Source organism: Kogia breviceps, chromosome 2 (genome assembly GCF_026419965.1).
Source record: "Kogia breviceps isolate mKogBre1 chromosome 2, mKogBre1 haplotype 1, whole genome shotgun sequence".
NCBI classification, from domain to species: Eukaryota; Metazoa; Chordata; class Mammalia; order Artiodactyla; family Physeteridae; genus Kogia; species Kogia breviceps.
The window spans coordinates 166,288,222-166,309,897 of NC_081311.1; the positions used below are offsets into that span (position 1 = coordinate 166,288,222).

Here is a 21,676-nt window from a genome sequence, read left to right on the forward strand (position 1 = left end):
TAAATCGCTATAAAGAAAACAAAAGGCAAACTCTCTTCTTCATTTTTTGAGCTAAGCATAAATGTCTCCTACTTGAAACCATTTTCAGTTCTTTTCTTTTTCTCTCTCCCTCTCCCTGTCCTTCCTTCCTCCCTTCCCTGCTTCTTTCCTTCCTTTCTTTCTTTTTTTCCAAAAAGTAATGAGTTAAAATGTATGAGTTAGATCCAACATTTCACTGCTGTTCTTATTCTTGGGGAGTTGGGGGGGGAGGGGGAACTTGCTGCCAAAGCTTCAGAAAAGAGAGTTTAGGCTGCTAATTTTCCGTTCACAAAATCTAAATTCCCCTTATGCATCTCACACAACTCATGAAATAATATGAAACAGTATTATATCACTGCAAATTGAGACATTTTTATCAAAATAAAGAGTGATGATGCCAACATTTCATTTGTCATTTCCCACTTGTCACTTTCCACTGACAAACTGTTACACATACAACTTTTGTCAAATGCTCCATCCTTAAATATGTTCCAAAATGCCATTGTATCTCAGCATTCATGTAAGGAAGATAGTAAAACTATGTTACCACACATTAGTTACATAAGTTAAAAAAAAAAAAGCCTACTTATTAGGTAAAAGCCTATAACTAACTTTATTTACATGCTATGTAAGATAAAGTTTGGCTTCCTGAAATGAAATAAACTATGTACATGTTTTTTGCACCTAATGTGAGATTACTATTTATAAAAAACTTTTTTAATGATGAGAAATTGTCATTTTGCTCTATACTGGAAACATAAAGTTTTCTACCTTATTTTCAGTCAAAAAAAAAAGAAACCTAAAAACTCTAAAAAGACCAAAGAAAAGAATACAATTTGAAATTCATCTAACTCCATCAATTTGTCTTTTTTATATATCATATAAACTGTCTCCACATTGAATCTTAAAAAAAAAAGAGTTTTAAATTATCAAAGTAGCACCACCAAATTTGACTGCTTACCAGATACTCCTTGTCAGATATACCAAATAATTACCATGTCTTGCCTGGAATAAAACTGGTTTCCATATTCTTAAAATAACTCAAAATTAATATTCTTAGATATCTAATAAATTATGATTAGTCAGTTTTCCTCCTTACAGAGATAGATAGGTAAAATATATACACACATTCACACAAGGAGAAAAGAATTAACACAAGATATCTAATATGTACAGACTGATACTCTTAGTCACAACCCCCTGAAAAAAGACGATACTGCTTATTGTCTGCAGTGGTTTGAAAACAGATGCCTTAAGGGACATCTTTGTAGTTCTAACACACACACACACACACACACACACACACATACACACATTTCACTGCAGATGATCTTGAATATATAATGGTCAGTGGGGTTTCTACTGATGGAATATAAGGCTTCCAAAATTACTCAAAACATCAAATTATGCTCAAGACTTTGAGGGGCGGATACCCTATGTTCTGTTTAATGTGTATGTTCCATTGCATATATTTTTTTAACCAAATATATCTTTATTTTAATAACAGGCCAAGGACTGAAAACACTTTAGAGAGGGCTATTTTTCTACCTCAGCAAAACTACAGAGGACATGCTAGATTGTTGGATGACCCCAAAGCCTAAGTTCATTCTATTTAAAAGATCTTAAACCCTTAAAAAAAAAAAAAAAAATGTGGAGTACAAGACCGAAATACAACCTTTTCACTTTTAAAGCAGTAACATGAGTCTTCCCTACAAGCATAATGGTATACAACCTAGGTTAAAATGAATTAAATGAGTTTTCTCCATTTTGCCTATGTTGACAATATGTTTCAAATTTCTAAATATTTTATACATTTCAATAGGTCAATATCTATACTCTTTCCTATCTGCCCTCCTTTCAAAAAGTAAAACATCTCTCTACAACTGCTCAAATGGTGACTACACCTGATCTGAACTGCATTTCTTTTGCTCTTATCTAAAAGGAAATGTTCCACATGCAGACAATTAAACTAACTGTTGTTGTAGACAGTGTTCAGCTCTAAATGAGGCCCTGCGCAACAATCATGATCACATTTGCTTCCCTATTGAGTACATCAGTGTGTATTGCATAATGATTTTTTTCCCCTTGCAACAAGACAGTTATGTTCTTGAAAGGGCTGCCTGGTAGCAAGAAGAATAGGTTTACTTCGGGTCAAAGAGTTACAAGATAACTTCAATAGACAATTCTTCCACAAAATTAAAGTTATTTTTAAAATTAATTTTTCCCCCAAAAGCTAATTTTTTTTAAAAAAATCAAGATATTCTCAGTGTTTACACATTTTCCTTGAACTCTAGAAGATTTAACACAAAAAAAGTCATCAAAATTCATAGGAAAATGAAAAATATCAAAAAGATTTCTGATGTTTAATGCCTCCTATCAGCAAATACACCATCTGGTACACTCAAGCGCTGTTCATTCAGTTTAAATAAAGCTGTCGGAAAAGTTCTTCTTTAAGCCAAACATTAAAAAATGAAAATGCTTGTGTTAACAATGAATGAAGCACAGTAATTTATTGCTATTAAAGCACAACTGGCCTGTGCCTTTCAGCAGTCCAGGAGGAAAGCAGAATGCCTTGCTTCCTCTGGAAACTTGATTGGCATCACTTTCATTTTATGCTGTAGGTTGTGTGGCTGAAGCATTACATACAGCAGAACATTTTAGGTACTTATGCTAATGGCGGTAAAAGGATCATCTGATTCTTATATTCATCATCCTTAATAATCTTTTCTTTTTCTAAATCTTCAAATAGATCTGTAAGTTTTAATCAACAATTTCACAAATATAAATTTCCCCACCATTAATCATCCTTTTTCAAAATCCTTATGGAGTGAATTACTAGCTGAGAGAGGACGCCAATTCTAGTAAGTGAATGTTACCCAGCAGGGATATAAAGCTGTCAACACCATGGTGCTCTTGCTTGCTCTAAACTCTCTCCCAGCCTTCATATGTTTTTTAAAGAGATATTAGCCTTTTTTTTTTTTCAGGACCTTCTATAAAAGCTGACTGTCATACACATCTGAGCACTTATATTTTATTACATACATGCTTTAAAATGCACTGCTTAGATAAGAGCAAATATAGCCTACAAAGTGCTAGAAATACAAAACAAAATTGATCTACTTTCTAATAGTCTTCTAAAGCTAACCACATTGTAAACAACACACTCTTAAGTCCCCTACTAAAACAGAACCCTGAAGACTGTGACAGTGTTTCTACCACCTCATCTAGTCAAATCCAGACACTAAAATTATGTCTCTCTTTTTTTTTTAGTTCTCATCAAAAACATAGCAAACTCTCTCTCTCCCTAAAAAAGGTAGAATAACAGCAACAGAATTTATTAGGGCAACCAATGCATTCAGAAGCATTTATTCACCTATTTATCAGAAGCAGTAAGATAAACTGACATTTTATTGAGCAACCAATTAACTTAATGATTTCCCCTATTTTTAGGGGGAGAGCATTTAAAAAGAGAATCACTAAAGATTGACAAATACATCTTCCCAAATTTTGAGCTCTATTTTTTAAATATATATTATTATAGCCATCTTTACAACATTGACAAGACTGCAATATATCTGAAAATGGTAATAAATGATGCAGAGCTACAAATATTTTTGTAGTTGTCTATACTTATTATATTGCTTCATAAAGAAAATTTAAACAAAAGGAGGTAGGGTGATAGAAATATTATCTATTTTACATTTACTCTATGTTCTAAAAAAAAACTTATTTCAATTATAAAAGAACCGCTAAACAGAAATATATTTTAATCATTTTTAAAATTTAGAATGTGCATTTTTTAAAAGGCTTTGCTTTTCTCCAGTCTATATACATGATTAAAAGTCATAATGAAATAAAATTAACATCTCAATGTACATTTGGAAACTATATAAACTTAAACCCACAAAATAATCATTAACATTCATAAGAAAACTTTGTACTATTGAAATTTTACGTTCTAAGTTGTTATATTTGAAAGCTTTCTAAATTAAAATCTTTCCAAAGAATCTATTAAGTTCTATCGAGTAAAATCTTTCTTTTAAAAAAATTTTTAAGATTCACCATAGGTAAACTATTGTAACCACTTTACTGTTAAGTATCATAAATGGTACTTACTGAGACAAAATAATGTCATCTTTATTTTCAGTTTGGGAAGCAGCTAAGACGTTTGATATTACTAAATTAAGTTAAAGCTCAGAAAAAAGTGACTATACGAGCTTGTCGAAACAAATTTATTATTCCTCACCAAGACTTAATAATATTTGTCTATATCAAATTTATGGTAAGTAGCCAAATGTGAATTATAGTCTCAGAAAATATGAAAAGTAACCACTATTTTACACTGAGGGTATCGCTGGGTCAACAAAATCAGGCAGTTTCCTTCAGTAAGATACAGGGGGAAAAAATACTTTTTGTAGGGAAGCACAATTGGTAACCATTACATTCTAAAATGTTTAGAGACTTCTTTCAATTTAGTGAGCTTAGAAAGAAACCAAAATTTCAGTCCAGGTTTTTTTCTTTAATGCATAAGGCCACTTTGAGAACACATCCTCTCCAAGGATTTCCAAAAGTTTTTCAATCCAACATTACCAGCACTTATCATACCATCTCACATTGGGTCCCACCATATTCACCACATACTTTTCTTTCTTATACGCATATACTAAAAACTGATCCGAAAAGTCCGAAGTTATTGCTTCAGTCTCAAGACAACACATTAATAAACTATTTCTAAAAAGTGAGTCACAAAACTATCAAGTTTTCTTTTGCTTCATTAAAGTATATCTTCAAGTCCCTAAAATGAAAGATACATAAGCCACAATCTATGGTCAAATAATTTTGTTAAAGCTTTTAAAACTGAGAGAATAAGTGCTTCTCAAGGGAGATGACTAATATAAGGAACTAAGACAAACCATCTTGAATGTCTACCATGAAGAAATAGTAATAGCAAAATAAGTAAAACTAAAAACCTGTTCTTTTATAAATTGTCTGTTTATAAAATGTCTTTAAAAGGGAGTGGATATTTTGAATTAAGGCTTTACTTGGAAATACAAACTATGGCTCTTTAGAACATGGGAATTTATCACTAACTTATGCCAGGGTTTTGTTTCATTTCAGGCTGGCTAATATAAGAATTATATTAAACAGGCTACTACTGAAAATATTAGGGGAAAAAAAACCTTTAGAAGCAAAAAAAAAAGATTAAACTAGTAATTTATGTCAAACACAAAAAAACTGCATGCCATGTAGAACTGTGCATTTATATTTAAAAAACAACTAAGGAAATGTCATATAAACCTCAAAATATTTTAATAATGTTTAAATTTCTTGCATATCTTTATTTTATAAAATTACTTTCCTTAACCACTTTAAAAGAAAGTGGTTGTTTAAGTAGCAAAAACTACGAAAGATTTTAAGTAATATTAAATTCTTGGAAAGAAAAACAGCAGTAGTCAATAAGACTACTATGTTATTTTTACCTGTTGTGCTATAATTCATAACAAAGTTACAAATGCACATGACTTTAAACTTTATTTTTTAAAAACGGTAGCATTAAAATCTCTAAGGGCCTGACAGATTCGTAGTGATTCTTTATTTCCCACTTGAAATGTGGCTGGAAATATTCCCAGTTGTTAATCATTTGTCTCGAAGCACTGTCCTAATTACAAAGTAACACCAACACTTGCTCCAGTACTAACCTGAGCATTAAACATTAGTCCATAAAAGCGAACGCACCTAAACTTCATCTCTACAACAGATACTCTGAGGCAAGGCAAAAGAGTTAAATCACTAAAAAGCTCTCTAGGAAAATCTAGAAACAGTTAGCTGGCTGTGACATAAACCTGCCAACACCTCAGCACACAGTGGCAAAGTGCCCAAAAAATGCCACCCTCCGGGTAAACCACTTTCTTGTTTTAACTCGAGATGAAGCTACCAGTTGCAGAGGAGAGGCGACAGGGGCATTATTTGGCAACCTGAAATTCACTTCCTGTAATCCTACACCGCGACATCGCCTAATCAACCTGAACCCTGACACCCGGGCCTTTATCACCCGGCCGCGGGCTGCGCGCGCCTCCCTGCTCCGGGCTGTTACCTCCCACGGCCTTGGCCACGGCGCCGTTGGGCCTCCCGCGGGCTCCCATGGGGCTGCCGTTCTGCTCCAGCCGGGCCACCTTCACCGGGGGAGGACCCTTGACGTCGGGGCTGCCACTCCGCCGGTCGGGGCTGTCCCGCAGACACGGGCTCTCGCTCCGCCGCTCCATGCTGCTCCGACTCGGAGACAAAGTTCCCACCGGCAGGTCGCAATAAAATGCACAGGGACCTAGGGAGGGGGCGGGGGGGGAAGGGGGAGGGAAAAAAAAAGAGGGAAAACCGCTCACACACGTGATAGACGTTTAGGCCAGTGGCAGAGCGCTGCACCAAAGCCACACAAACTTCCTCCCACGCTGCCCGAGGGGCCCGAACAGGGAAGCCGGTCCCAACCTTACACTGGGCGGCCCAAAGGAAACCCAGAACTTGGGGTGCCGCGACTCTGCCCAGTCGCTGCTCCTAGAAGTTAGCTCTGGGTCACGAAGTCCGCCCAGGGCGCCCAGAAGTAATCCATTCATTGGGACAGGGTTGACATAAACCGTTCTCCGGTGCGCCGACCTTGCTGTCGGGGGATCAGGGTTGCGTTAGAAGTGAACTTCCTAAGAAGACATCTCACTCACTCAAGGAGTGGGTGCGGGTGTACGTAAGTCCATATGAAAACAAATTAACCACAAGAAGAATGCGCTCTGAATCGCGGGGCAGTAGGCAAAGGCCTGCCAAAAAGACCCTTGAATCCCCGCTTTTTACCTTTACCGAGCACGTCCTGGGACACACACACACTCTGCACAAAACCAACCCTGATTCCACATTAATAAGCACCCCCAAACACTTGGCGGCATTCATCAGAATAACCTCAAGCAGGGTCTACAATCATTATTTTGGAACGTTCTAATCTCCATCCGATCCTGAGTGATTTTTTAAAAAGCTCTTCCGCATAAATTGCAAAAGCAAAAGCATTTAAATTATTAGGTGCGGGAGCAGCCTTTCATCAACACCAATTTTAAAGTCTCTCCAAAAAGTTTTCTCCTGGGTCGCCTGGCTGGCAGCGCGCTCCTCACGGAACCCGCAGATCTAGGCACCCCCAGATTTTTGGGGGGCGGCGGCGGAAGAGGAAACACCTGATGAAACGGCACTCACATTGTCACTGACATCCCCAAGAAGCAGGAGAAACCCGGCACAACAAAGTGCGCTGGGAATGCTCGCAGGCGCTCTGGCCGTGGGAGAAGGCGCGTCGCCATGGCTCAAGGAGACAAGGTGGGGGTGGCAGAAGAGAGGTGAGAAGAGATGCGAGTGATGCAGAGACGGAGCGCCAGGGCTGAGGGCGAAGGTTCCGCCCGTACTCCCTCGGCTGCGCTGTCTAACGAACAGAGCGAGAGCTGCGGGGAGGGAACTTAGCAGGACCCGGGGCTTCCCCGAACTCCCGAGCTTGGCGCGGGCGCCTTCGCCCTGAGTACTTACTGCTCACAGTCTGTCTGTAACTTGGCTGGCTGGGGCTCTGTCCATGGAGCAAAAGTAGAGAATCCAGGGTGGAAAGTTTCTGGTGATGTGCCTTGCAGTGTTCTCCTAGTCTTCCTTTCTCTTTACTCCTTTCCCTTTCCTCTTTCCCAGGTCCAAACGTTTAGGGTCCTGGGTCAGGGTGTCTTCTTAGTACGGCGATGGTTGTTATGATGATGATGATGGGGGTGGGGGAGTAGAGGGAGGAGGAGAAGAGGGAAAGGAGGGCTCCTCCAAAGGAACACCCGAGCGAGCGCGGGAGGAGGCGACGGAGGAGGGGAGAAGAGAGAAGGAGGCTGAAAAAGCCTTTTCACACCTTCGGGAAGGAGACCCGTTCTGGCGAGAAAGGGCTGAAAACTGGGAGGGGGCGGAGGCGGGTCGGGGCTGCCGCTTCGCAGGGCTGCTAGCTCGCGAGGAGGCGCGGCCGGAGCCGTAGGGCCGGTGCCACCGAGAAGCGAGAAGGCGCAGGGACCTGGGACCGCACGCGGGAGGAAAAGCGGCGGCCGCCCAAGCTGTCACCTCCAGCCTCTCCCCTCTCGGCCGCCGCCGCCAGCAGCCGAAGCCGGACTCACTGACAAGCCGCAGAGAGAGACACAGTGAGAGGGAGATGATTATTAGTTGCGTTGAGTCATCAGGCAAAGTGAGTCCTTTTGGGTTGTCCTCGGTTTCCGATTTCTCCCCCTCCCCCTTTCCGTCCCCAGATCTAGCGCCTTCAAAATAATAATTTGGGGTGGGGGTAGGGGAAGTCTCTGGGTTATTTCGGGATGGGGGTTGGGGGGGAAAGATCTAAACCCGAGCCAGACTGGTCCACCGCATTGAAGGAGAGTGGGGGGGCGGGGAGGAGGGCCGGGGAGGTTGCGGGGGGAGGGGGCCCCGCCTGGCAGGAAATTAAACATCAATCAATCAATCGCTGTGAGGCCGGCGACCGAACAGCGGCGGAGCTGCAGAGGAGGCAGAGGGACAGGAGAGGGGCGGGTGGGAAGCAGGGAGGAGGGAGAAGAAGGAAGGAGAGAGTCGGCGGTGGGAGAGCGGTGTGGCGAGGACCCCGCGCGCGCGGCGCGGCGGGGGACCTATGGCAGGGAACCGAGTGCCGCGCGAGGCGGTGGCCGCGGCTGGTGGGTGGGTGCGCCCGGGTGCAAGCGGGAGCTGGGGCCCGGGGTCTCGTCCTCCTCCTCCTCCTCCTCGCGGCGGGTCCAGGGCGCGGCCGCTTCGCCCAGCCCTGAGGCGCACTAGTCCCGGCTCGGAGGCGGCGGCAAGGCAGGCGCTGGTTGCCTCGTCTCCCGGCGGAGACACAGACACACGCGCAGGAGGCAACCACGGCTGCCTCGGCTCCGGGTTCTGCTAACTACGCGGAGTACTTTCGACTTTGGAGATAGGAGGGCTATCACCTCCCCCACCCACCGCCTCCGCCCACCACGCACCGCCTCCGCCCCTCCGAACAACTTTTCCCGGTGCCTGCGAGCTCCCCCTCCGTGCGGAGCCAGCCGTCCGGGCCCGCCGCGCCGCCGCACGCGCTAGGAAGGCCGCCTCTCCCTCAGGGTTGGCGCTGCCGTGGGTCCAGAACAATAGCCCGGGTGTCCCGAATGGCAAGAGCACCAGCACTGCCCGCCGGGCGGCGGGTGGCACAGGGAAGGGGGCTGCAGGAGGGTCGCAGGGCGGGGAGCATCCCTGGATGACGTCCCTGGAGCGCTCGCAGCGCCGGCGACATCTCGAGCGGCGCAGCCCGGGCAGCCTGCAGGCCGTGACGCGGTGGCAGCGAGGGCGGCGGGGCTCCCTGTCCGCTGGCTGCTGGGCTGGGACTCCTGGGATCCCAAGCCGCTCGGGCCCTAGGCTGAGAGCGCGGTCAGAGCTGTGCAGTGGGGACCCGGCCTCCCCATCCCGGGGGAGGCCGTGCGGGGGCGTCCCCAGCAGGTCCCGCGAAGGCGTAACTGAGCCACAAACTTTTGCCGACTCCCGCGGCCGCAATCGCCCGTAGCCCGGCTCCGGCCGCGGTGCTCATTTAAGGTGGCCCGGGCGCTAGCCGAGCAGGCCTGGCTCTGGCCGCGCTTTTGTCCCTAAGATCCCTCTTGGACGCGGAACCTCCTTAAAGAAAGCACGTGGGCAGGAGCCGCGGCCCCCACGAGACCCCGGGGGCGCCGGCTGACACTCGCGGTCCCGACCTGAAGCGGGAAAATGTGGACGCGTCCCCGTCCGTCTTGAGGCCAATGAAGCCCACTGAGCTGGCGGTATCTCGAGTCGCTCCCGCACACCTTGGTTCTCCCTCCTAACCCCTGGGACCCCGAGTCCTCCCCACCATCTCGTCGCCTGAGCCGCCGGTCTCCCTTAAGAAGCGCTGACTCTACGGCGGCGCCAGAGGGCCAAACTAAATTCGATCTCGGGAAACGCGCTCGGGGGGCAATTATGGAAATCTCGGTCTGGTGCACCCGCCGCGGGAAGCCGCGTCAGCCCCGTGTACCCAGGGCCAGGCCGCCGTCCACTCGCCGCACCCAACCGGCGCGCGGCGTGCACCTGGCCTCCCCTCAAAAGCAGGAAACTGGGAGGCGGGGGAGACTCTGGAAGAGAAAGGGTCCCAGAAGTGAAACCTGCCCCCGGCCTAAGTCTCAGAGCCCAGAATCCGAAGGACCCCGCACCCAGTCGCCTCCCACCAAGTTCCAAAGGAGCGCTAGGCGACCCAAGAGGCGGTGGCAGACGCACGGAGAAAGGAAGCGAGATGGATAGCAAAGCTTCAGGGAGCCAGCCTGGGGGTTTTAGGCTGCGTTTGCTTTTCCCCGTGCCTTCCACAACCTCATCCCCCTCCCACCTCCCCAAAAGAACGAGTTAGAGAAAACGCACAATTCGGAGTCTGTGAGAACAAAGTGGCTCTAGCAAACCAACTTCGTGGTGGTAGCTAAAAGGTTTGGGGCTGCAAAGAAACAAACTGTAAGTTCGATTGACAAACTTTTTTAAAAAATCTGTAATATCAAGTCGGAATGGGAAGAGGGTGTTGCAAAAGCCAACTACTACCACTGTCAAAAGTTTAAGCCCGTTTTCAAACTGGGGAAAAGGCGCGTTTCTTATTAATACCTTAACAACGATAATAATGCTGTTTCTTTCCTTACCTTGGTGTTGAACTGCAGAATCCTCCTCCGGATCAATGTCCAGGAACTTAGAAGAATTGGTGATATTAGGACTTCAGTACTTCTGGAAAAAAATGCAAATGGTTTAGCCAGGATCTTTCCTGTCTGATTCGTCACTATTATTATATCTGATGATGCGAATGGTTGGAGCGATTCAATCTTAAGTCATTAATGAGCTATTTTATAAACACCACTGTCTGAAGATCTTCATTTACATTTTGCGAAGGATCACTTCGCTAACCTCACAGGCTTATGTCAACAGCATGATTATGGGGACTTCAGTTACACTCCTATAAACAACACAGCCGTATTGTTAATCGGTTAATATTTTATAAAGTGTAAATATTTTATTATGTTTTGAAAGGAACTATTGATTCTAAATTATTAAACCCCTGAGACGGGCGATTTAAATAAAGTTTACAGTTAAGTACAATTAAATGTACATTGTGGCTAGTTTGTTTTCAGATTCTGCACTCTTTTTAATTCATTGATTTTTCTCTTAACTGGAGTTTAGTTTTGATCATTTTTGGTAATGAACAAATCTATCATTTGGGGCAAAAGAACTCAAAAAATTTTAATTGCATTTAACGTAGAAGAAAATGTCAAATACTATGAATTATTACCAGAAATGTATTTTGAATGTTTGGAGATTTGTGTTTAGAAATTTTACAAATTTCTTTCGATTTAAAAAGGAAGAGTTTTAGGGATTTTTGTGATGTATGCCCGGTATGGGTTATTTTTTTTTCCCCCTTGAGTTTTGTCTCTAATGAAGGCCTTTTCTGTTTCAAATTACATAAGCTTTTTACTGCACAATTTTTGTATTGACCTTATTTCAACTGAAGTAAGTGATTATTTCCAGCATGTTTAATTTCGACAATAAGAAATTTTAAATAACATTTTTACCTTTTGCTAGGATATTCTTTTTAAAACAGTAAATAAATTATGATGATTCAAAAGTTTTGTTTGGTTTTGTTTTATATTCCTCAAGTGGCTTATTTCCAAACAATTTTAAAACAAAATCACACTCAAGAAAAGAATTGGTTTTAATTACTTTTTAAAAAAATAATTTGATCCCAAACGCATTTTTGCACATTACATGATAGTTTGCTCCAGTGCTCAAAGCATAAAGTTCACTTTGGGGGACATTTTTATAGCTCAGATTGCTTCTCACTGACGTTTTTGTCGGGAATCTACTCAGACTTTTCCCCCTTTCCTCCCCCACTCCCAATTTTTTTCATATGTTATTTAGTCAAAGGTCGTCTGTCTTTCATAATCACACCGAGATTTGTTATTTTAAAAATCAACGGGTCTTTATACGCTGGGCTTAAGTATATATGCTTTTTCTTATTTCCATGTTCTCCCTTTTTCTCTCTATCTCTCGTCAGGCCTTTCTTCTCCTTTATTTTATGGCCTGCACTTTTAATGTCAACATTTCTTGATTTCTGTCTCTCGACACCAACACCGAGGTTTGTGCCTTGCTAGCTGTCGACTCTGGCCAACCTTCCTTCCCTGATGCCCGCGCGGGACGGCCTAGGCCCGACTGCCTCGGCGCAGGGTGCCGGGTGCTGGGCGTGGGATCCTGGCTCTCTGCTCGGCCGCCGTGGCCTGTGCCCAGCATCTATCACCAGGCTCACCCAAGAGGCCCTCCCGGCCCCGTGAGCTGCATCTTAGAAAACACGGGAAAGTTGTGCCGCGTTTCTCCTCTACTGCCGCAAGCACAGGAGAAAATTCTATGGGAATGGCCAGCGTCAACAACCTTTGACGGCTCCTAGGAACCCACGCGGGCCTGCCTCTCCCCCACCCCACCCCACCCCCCCGCCCGGGGCTTGCTCTGCTGGGGGCGAGAGGAGGCGGGAGGGAATCGTTCCTTTCACTTGAAGCCCACACCAGCTCTGAAGCCAATTTCCGCCACTGACTGTCCGAGGAGAGCTGGGTAACCAACATTTTCGCAGGCCGCATAACTGCGCGGGGCTTGGATTGGAAATTGGATGCGCCGAGGGGACAAGGGCCCAGCGCCAGAATGCCCCGTGGGGAACGCGCCTAGAAGGACCGATCGACCAGGGTGGGCTCCTGCCCTTTCCCAGGCTGCCCCGGGGCGTCTGGGGACTGGCCGGAGCGCAGGGGCGGGGGACACTTACTTCGTTATCCGCACGTCTTCCTCGTTGGCATCAGAGCCGGACAAATCCCAGCCCGCGCCAGTCAAAGATAAATTCCTCCTGGCTCCCCCAGCGGCTCCAGGGGCCTGGGCGGGGGCGGAGCGGTGAGCAGACCGTCGGGCCGCCTAAGGCAGGGGCAGTGGAGGTCTTGCTCCCATCCTCAAATGAACGAGCCCCTGCAGCCCGGACAGCGAGATGCGTCCCAGGGAGACGGCTGATTGGGGAAAGGTGGTGGGCGACTAGTCCGCGTTAGACGGTGAGCGGAACACCAAAGATGCCAGAGGGTCGGGGGTCAGGGGAACAGACAGTGCAGAGGCCCAGAGCTCGGGAGGGAACGCGCGAAGGTCGGCCCCCGGAGCTGCCTCGGGCGAAGATGGAGAGCTTTCGGCACCAGGGTCCCACATGTAGGGGATGGGAGAGGGCGTCTGGGGTGGGCACTGACTGCCCGGAGCAAGGAAAGTCAGCGGACAGGTTTCGAAGCCAAGGGGAGTCGCTGAGTGTGCTTTCGCCGTGGCGGCGGGCCGGGAGGCCCGGGAGGGCGGAGGGCCTGCGGGCACCGAGCTCTACTGCAGCGACACAGGACAACGCCCCCGGGGCTGCCGGATCCCTTCATTCTTTATCAGACCCAAGAGCTTAAGAGCTGGATTTCCTGCTGCAGCCGCGCAGCGAGAGAACGACGGCCCTGCTAATCTAGTTGGGGTTTGTTGTTGTTGTTGTTGTTGTTGTTTTTAAGTAGAAATCGACTTTCAACCACGGGGTAACAAGGCAAAGAGGGAAAGAAAACGAAACGCCAAAGAAGCCGCCGCTACCTCCCCGCCCCCACCCCGAGGCGGCCGGGATGGGAGCCCAGAGTCGCGTTCCGGACCCGCTGCTTTTTCTGTCGGGAAACACTGAGCCAGGAAGAAGATGGTCGGTCCCATCTCCAAATCCCAGGCCCAAGGTGGCGGCGAAGAAACCCACGGCCTCGACTCGTCATCGCGGTCCCGTCACCCCCAAGCCCGGGTCAAGGCCCGTGTCCCAGACCTGAGCGGAGGCGTCCTCTCCCGACAGCGCCACCGCGTGGGCTGCGGCCCGAACCTGCGGCGCCGGTTCAGTCCGCTGCGTCCCGGAGCCGGCCTTACACGCCGCCCCAAGTCCTGGGGTTCAGAATGCGGCGGGGAGCCGGCCTTACACGTCGCCCCAAGTCCTGGGGTTCAGAATGCGGCGGAGCAGGGGCAGGTCCCCGGCCCTGGGCACAACCGGACCACCCAACACAAAAACGCGCCCGGCAGAGAGAACACCGGCGCCCTCAGTTTGCCCCAACCCCTTGTAATGAAAAGTGCACCTGGAAAGTCCAGGCCGCGGCGCCCCACCCGAACCCCAAACTCCAGGCTGGCCGGCCCGCGTCGTGAAACCCGCGCCCATCTCTAGCTGGGGCGAGCGAGCCCAGGTAGCCGAATCCGAGGCAGCCCAAGACCGAGCGGCTCCAGGAGCGTTTCGCGACTCTGGGCCCACGCCGGTCTCGAACCGCGCCAGAGAGAGCGAGAGCGCTTGCTGCGGAGCCCAAGGTCCCAGGCACTTACTGGGACCGAGGACCAAGCGGGTGTCGGTCTATCCGGCGGCCCAAAGCCGTCCGGAGTGGCATGGAACCTGGAGGGCTTTCTGGGGTGGCGACTCGCCAGTTCTCTCGGTCTCACGAACCCCAAAGCCCCCACTCTCAGTCCGGCAAGGCTTGACCCCTGGGCTAAGGCCCAGGCAGCGTTAGTGTCCTGGGGCTCGGGGCTCGGTTCACAGTGTCCTGGGGCTCGGTTCTTCCCCACCCCGCGATGCCTTGCCTCCGAACCCAGAGGCTAAGCCCCGCCGAACCGGACATCACCTGGCGCTGCCCGGCCGCTAAGTCAGGACTCCAGAGCCACCACGTCGGGCTTAGAGGACTTTAGTGGGTAGGCTGGGGCTTATCTTAAACAAATTCAATTGTTCCCCGTGCGCGCGCTAGCGCGCACACACACACACGTTTTGAGACTGTCACCTATGGAAAGGGACAACGACGCAAAGGTGGAAATTCACCTGGTGCCCACCCTGTTACAAAGCTCCCAGCTCCACACAAAAGAGGAGCGAGCCCTGGACGCCCAAGCGGCCTTTCGGGCGGCGGCCAGAAGCTGCACTCTCGCAGGGCGCCCGGCCAGCCGCGCCAGTTCGCGCGCTCCAGCCCCGGCCGGTGCCCAGCGGCGCCCTAGGGAAGCTGCGCCGGCCTGCTGAGTTCCGGCGCTGGGCGTCCGCCTGGCCTGCTCATCCACGCCTTATCACCTGTCTCTGAATTATAATTTCTGAAATCTAATCCCCGTAGGCCACGCGGAGCTGTCTCCAAGCGGGCCAGGCCCAGCACCCCTGCCAAGTGGCTCACCTCTGCTTACGGGGCCTGCCTTTACCCCCGGTGCCAAGGACCGAGCGAGGGGTGGCAGGTCAGGGTGCAGACGCCATCTGCTCTCCTCCAGGAGTAGACAGCGGGAGCCTGCGGCGTCGCTCGTCCGGCCCTGGGGCTGATTTAAATAACTAATAAGCTCAGAGACATTTTACGAGGGTAACTTTTCCTTTTAGTATCAATAAAGCCTAGTAATTGGGTTTGTTGGTTACCTAAGCTCGAGTTTCCCAGTCTCTCTCTCTCTCTCTCTCTCTCTCTCTCTCATTCAGAAGCAACGTTTTAAAAAACCGGCAACTGTGGATGCGTTTGTGTCGGGTGTGCGAGTGTGTGAAAGAAGTTTTTTCAAAAGTCCTTCTCCTGGAGAACAATCATCATTGTCGTTCTATGGTGAAGAGTTTTGAAAGGTGAACTGTCGTTATTCCAGAGGAGGAAAATGTTAACAACAATTCAAGTCACACGATACACGACGTATAATATAAGAAGGGCAGGGGTCCTTAAGACTTTTCCCTTTGAATGTGACGAAGACTTTTGCAGTGCTTCCTTAATAGTTTGCATTTTAATTAAGTCTCACTACATGTTAACTTCAACTCCTAGATTGTAATGATATCTGTTGTTTTCAGTAAAGACTTCTATACTATAATGCCATCTATTTTTTTGTTTTTATTTTCTAATCTTTTTGAAAGCATATTCTTAGTCGTAAGGAATTTTTCCACCTGGGAACAAGCCTCAATTTAAAAATAGAAAAGACCTTTCATGAATAACTGCAAATAGCCCATTCGTTAGTGTCCACAGAGGTGTTGGCGCCTACACAAAATCTCGGAAATCTAAAGGCAATCTAAGCATGTTTCTCTACAATCACAGCAATATATATATTTCATCTCTGTTGTATGGAAGTAAAAAAAAAGTGTGTTAAAATACTTTAAAGAAAAGTGTTATGCTAAAATTTACCTGAACTTAAATTCCCCACGAGATACAACATAGCTAGTGCCCACCAATGTCAGCCTGAACGAAATGAAGAGTACTGCTGAACCAGATTACTGTTGAGGTCACAAGCTATTCAATGAAAAGCAAAGAGAATTCAAGTTTGCAAAGCAGGTTGGGGGGAGGGGAAAACCGGCTTCTTAAGTTCCAAGGAACACACCCCAACCTGTGCGCTCACACCTTCAGGGTTTACATACTGTGGAGAACTTTTGCTTTCCACTTTTAGTTTAAAACTTGATGAGCTTTCCTTAGCTCGGCTTGTTTTAGTCTGTGAGACCCAAAGTCAGCGGAAGGTAGCCTTCTGCCTTGTAACTTCCGGAGGACCAGTTACCTGGCGATAGACCCAGCCCTTTGCGCATTCCAAGCAAAGAAGGGCGTTTTACCGACTCTTCTCTGAGCCACCACTTCCCCCAACCTCTCGTCCGCACCCGCAGGCTGAGGGCATCAGAGCACCCGACCCACTTCTCCCTTCTCCAGTTAATGCCCCAGTGTTGGTGCTTCGCTGCAAAGGGCGCGGCGAACCTTGAGCTGTGGGTGTATACACGCCATCCCCTGCTTTCCCAGAAGGTTACAGACAACTGTCCTTACCATCTGCTGTGGGCCAGCCTCCAGTTCCCGCCCAGCCTCCCCAGTGTTGCCAACTCCAGGCTCCAAGTGCTCAGGGCACTCACAGGTGTGCCCCCGTGTCCCCCAAGCTGACCATATTAAGGAAGAACGTGTCCTCTTGGTGCAGTCCTCCAAGTGACAGGAAGTTGAAAATAGTGGCAGAGAAAGATGGAAGGATTAACAAGGAAAGAGCAGGGCTGAGTAGGGTAACTTAGAACGTCAGCAATGGGCACCTCGGCCTCCCCCAAAAGCCCAGGGCCTCCCCTTCCCTCCCTGCCCTTCCACTCAGGTCCCACATTGGGCTGCGGGTTCCTGTCAGGGCTGCTCTGTGAACTCAAGTGGTCCCTAGGCTTTTAAGTACCCCCTTACCCCCACCATTACCTCCCTGCCATCCTAGTTTTGGTTTCAGTTAACCTGTTTTCTGAGGCTGTGGAAACTCCACTTTTATTCTTTTTCTCTTTGACTCATTCACGCTCCTTTTAAAAGAAGAGCATCCCCCCAAGCCAGGCTTCTGCCAGACCCCATGCGACCTCCCAGAGTTCTATGTGCAAGAGGAGAAGTGATTTGTCTGTTTATAACAGGTTTAATTAAGATAGTTATGTGCCATGAACTCTTTGGGCCCCAGTCAATGCATTTTGATTTGGAAAGTCAAATAGAATCACATCTTGCACTCGTGGGGCCCCAGTTTGCCACCCAGGCTGGGGACAGACACTGTTGTCTGTCTACACCAGCCTCATTGGACTTGGATGAGTCCCCCGCTGAGCTTGCCACCCTGTTTGTCCCTGGTGACCTCCAGTCGGCTCTTCCGGCAAGATCGAGGCCTTCCTGGTAAGGACATGGAAAGCTGAGCTCCCGGAGCACTCCTGGTGGCCCTTGGCTAAGTAGCCAAGCGCCCAGCTTCTGCGGATCTGGCTTCCCACCTTCAGAAGAGCTTCCCCGGCCCCAGGCCTTAGTCCCCTGCCCTCCCTCACCCCAACCCTTCAGCTTTAGAGGCAGAGAAAGCTGGGGAGGCCAGTCTCTCCTTTTCCCCAGTTCTGCATCTAGTAACGTCCCCACCCCCCAACTCTCAGACTGAGGTACTGGGTTGCAGCCGAAGCATTTTTCTAATTTGTTGTCGTTGGAAACCTCAGACAACTGTAGTGTAAAACTTCAAGGGCTTCCAGGGGTATGCTGACTTCAGGCATTCAATGGAAGGGGCAGGGGCGGGGTGAGGGTCGGGGACAGGGACGCCCAGGACAGACGTCCCAACGCGCTCTCTTGGACTTGCCGCCATCTGTAGCCCAGCTGCACATGCCCACGCACTCCTCCACCCTTTCCTCCCCTCTGCCCGGCCTTCCGAAGCATCCCGCCACTTCTTCGGCCCTCAGAAAGGAAAGGGACCAAGGTCTCTCAGGCTCCTCCCAGAACACAAGAGCCAGCGCCGGGTTGCCTGGGGAGCTCCTTACGATGCCTTATGCACTGTGCGCACTTCTACTGCTCCCCCTCCTCTCCTCTCCAGCCCTCCGGGCCAGTGCCCCCAATCCCCATCACCCCACCGCCCCTGCTGTTCTGACCACCAGGAAGCTGCAGACCTGCCACCAACTGTATCTTCCCATCTAGAATGGCTCCTCTCGGTTTGCAGTAGATCTGGAACTTAACAAGGGTAACTTTATTATTTTAGGATTTGGGGCGCTTGAAACATTCTGAGCATGCCCGCAGGAGGTCTCAGAGGAACTGTCTCGAAAGCTGCTGAGAGCAGCCACCTTCTTGACAGGCTCAGCTCTGGCAGGCTGCGTGCTGTGGCTCCAGGGACAGCCCCTCTCCGACACCATGGCCTCCTGCAACCAGGATAGGAGGTTTGGGTTGGAGAATTGAGTGTGTGTGTGTGTGTGTGTGTGTGTGTGTGTGTGTGTGTGTGGAGGGGGGTTCTTTTATTTGAGTTTAGTTTAGCTTGTCTTTACTTCTGTAGAGGGCTGACGCTGGCGCTAAAATTGTGCAGCAGTTGGCCCCAAAGTAACCTGCGACTCGCCCCTCTCCCATGCGTCAGGCAGCAGAGGGTGGCAGTTTGGCAGTAGCTCTGGAAATGCAGCCTGGCAGGGCGTTGGGCCTAGGCGTCCAACTGAGGCCCAGTAGCCCCGCTCGTGTGTGCCTCTTGCCTGGGGTGTTTGTGCATTCTTGGGGCTGTGAGGGCTGCTGGGCTGGTGCGGTCTCCAGCCTCGCACTGCCCTTCCGCGCGGGGCTCGAGTATGGACGCAGTGAATGAATTCATGAAGCAGCTCCACGGCGGAGAGGTCTAAGGAATAGCCGCCCCGGTTCAACGGGCTGCGGGCAGCTGCGACCGACTGCCCCCTCCCCTCCTCTGAGCAGGCGTGTGGTGGCCCGGGAGCCCCGCCAGCAGCCCCCGCCCCTCAGGCGGAGCTCGGGCCCTGGCAATCTCTGCACTTTGTCATCACGCCCGAGTATTTGACATTCGCAATTATCTGCAAATACCCTGATCGGTTTGTATATGAAACACTTTTTTTCCTGCCTAAAGGTTGGAATCTGGTAAGTTTCAGACAAGTGTTTGCGAGGTGGGGGGCGGGGAAGGTGACCCGGGGGACCGCGGGGGACCGGCCCGGTGAACCCTACTCGGCGAGGTGGGCGACAAGAAGGGACCAGGCTGCGTGCCGGCCCCTCCTCTCTCCGCCCTGCTCAGAGGAGAGGTCGCTCGGAGGTAAGGAAGGGCCCAGGCCGCGACCCTTGGGTCCTCCTCTGAAAGGAGCGCCCCCTAATCCCTGTGAGGGGGAGCAGAGATCCCACCAGAGGCAAGCAAGGCTCCGAGGTTAATCCTCTTGATAACCGGAAAGGGCGCTGCCCGGCCTGGTTGCCATCACCGAAAGTGTCAGTCACCTGCTCTCGACCCCGCCGCAGATTTACCTGCTCAGAGAGCCATCCCAGAGAGCCCTCCGCTCCGAGCTCTTCCCCGCGCGAGCAGTCTGGGGGAAGTAAACGGCGTCCTCTTTCAAAAGAAACGGATGTTCCTCTGACCCTCCTCCATCCCTAGACGGTTCCTAAATCCAAGAGGGCAGTGCCAGCCCCGGGATCGCTCACCACTCCTACATCGCAGCTTCTGGCTACCTGCCTATTGCACAGCCCGTCTACGAAAAGAAAAAGAGAAGTGGTGGGGCGGGTGGGAGGCGGGGGAGGATAAAGGAGCGAGATTACTTGTCTGATTCATCTGCTACCTTAGGAACCTGATCCTGGCCCCTGGCTGAGCCTAGGGGCCTCCAGCCCAGAGACTGGGAGGTCAGACTGTGCTCTGGAGAGGCGCACACAGCCTCCCCTCCCCACCCACCCCGGGGCTCGAGTTTTACTCGCCAACAAGCCGAGCTCCTTTGCAAGGAGGGTATATCAGCAACTTCAGAAACACCAAACCCTTCAGGGAAGCCCCCTCCGCAAGCACTTAGTTTTCGGCTCTGCTATAGACACTGGACTGAGCTGCCTTTCACACATACTACATTTTCGGCGAAAGTGGGAGCAGGAGTAGGTTGGAGAAAGGTGTGTGCGTGCGCGCGCGCGCGTGTTTTAGGGAGGCGGTGGATATTGCAAGACCTTCAAGAAAAACTGGGAAGGGAGGGGAGTTTAGAAAGTCAGTCTCTGTAACAGCCCAACCACCACATAGCTGGCATATTCTGAAAAGGAAGAGGAAGCAGGCGGGAAACGAATCCCTTCCTCCTCCCCGCCAGCTCCCTCCCAGCGCCCTCAGCCTAGGCGCCCGGGCAGAGAACCGAGCGTGTGGTGGTGAGCATCAGCTCTCCCCGCTCCGGCTCAGCCCCAGGTGGGCAAGAAAGCGCGGGCGGCTGGAGAAGGTCGTCACAGTCTCCTGCGGCACCCTTGACCCACGAAACCGCCCTGCAGCTAAAGCCGTTGAGGCGACTTCTCCACTCACAGGTCGAAGCCCCTGCCTGAGACTTCCCGGGAAGCAGCCCGCAATGCCCGGGGCTTGGGCCTCCTTTCCCTAGGCTCCTTGGAGCTTGGTCTGCGGTTTGAGTCTGGCTGCGGACACCCACCCGGGCTCTTAGATTAGGCCCCGCCTCGGCCGCGGATGCCTAGGCGGCCTCTGGCTGCGCCAAGACTGGAGGGTTCTTGCCTGGGGGGGGGGGGGGCGGGTGCGGGGTGCGACCTCAGCAACCCCGGGCGCGGTCTGGTGACATCCACTGCGCCTCGTGCTACCTCCAGGGTTGCCCTCGGCCTGAGGAGAAGGAGGCAAGGGCAAGATGCCCCGTGGCAGGTCAAACCCTCACACCTTTATTCCCTATCATTTTTTTTCATGTCCCATCTTTGTTAGGTGTATGGCTGCTATATTCCAGCGTCTTAGCCTACATAAAATGCCTCAAAGATTGGGCTAGGCTTTGCAAATTTGGCTTCCCTGGTGACCAATCTTCAAGATTCGGTTCTCGACCCACCCACCTCGCACGTGGATTCCGACGGCAGCTCCCAGGCAGAACTGATGGCTGTTCTGGCCCAGCGGAGTGCGCATCGCTCAAATCTGCGAGCCCAAAATGCACCCTAGTCTGAGCTCCAGCACTGCGCGCTCCTAAACGAGCTGGGGGCCCCGAGCACGTGCAAGCATTCTCCCACTTTGAAATGAATTCGCCCTCTTGTCTTTCACTCCAAACGGCTTTGCCTTCGGGGCACTGCTAGAACCCAAGACCTGGGAGAGAAGTCCCGAAGGAGAAGGCGAGGGCTGGAGCTTGGGAACTCCTCTGCTCACCTGAACTTGAGACATTCGAAGGCCCCAGTGAACTATCGGTTGTATCAGAGCCGACGAGCGCAAGGTAGCTGCGCCCCGGCCG

General features: G+C 50.0%; 1 protein-coding gene across 6 annotated transcripts in view; it reads right to left on the bottom strand.

The window, feature by feature from the left end:
- SATB2 (SATB homeobox 2) overlaps positions 1-19,970 on the bottom strand; it is a 203,309-nt gene extending 183,339 nt beyond the window's left edge. For 2 of the 6 annotated variants that reach the window (XM_067026508.1, XM_059055492.2), the window contains exons 1-2: positions 7,567-9,000; positions 6,113-6,340 (exon numbers count right to left, since the gene is read on the bottom strand). In XM_067026508.1, the coding sequence (XP_066882609.1) occupies positions 6,113-6,281 (169 nt within the window). In that variant the 5' untranslated portion in view covers positions 6,282-6,340; positions 7,567-9,000. Of the gene's footprint in view, positions 1-6,112; positions 6,341-7,566; positions 9,001-10,700; positions 10,783-12,856; positions 15,908-19,757 lie in introns of those variants that run through there. The other 4 variants (XM_059055493.2, XM_067026506.1, XM_067026505.1 and 1 more) reach the window with 4 other exon arrangements.
- Between the last annotated feature and the right edge of the window lie 1,706 nt (positions 19,971-21,676).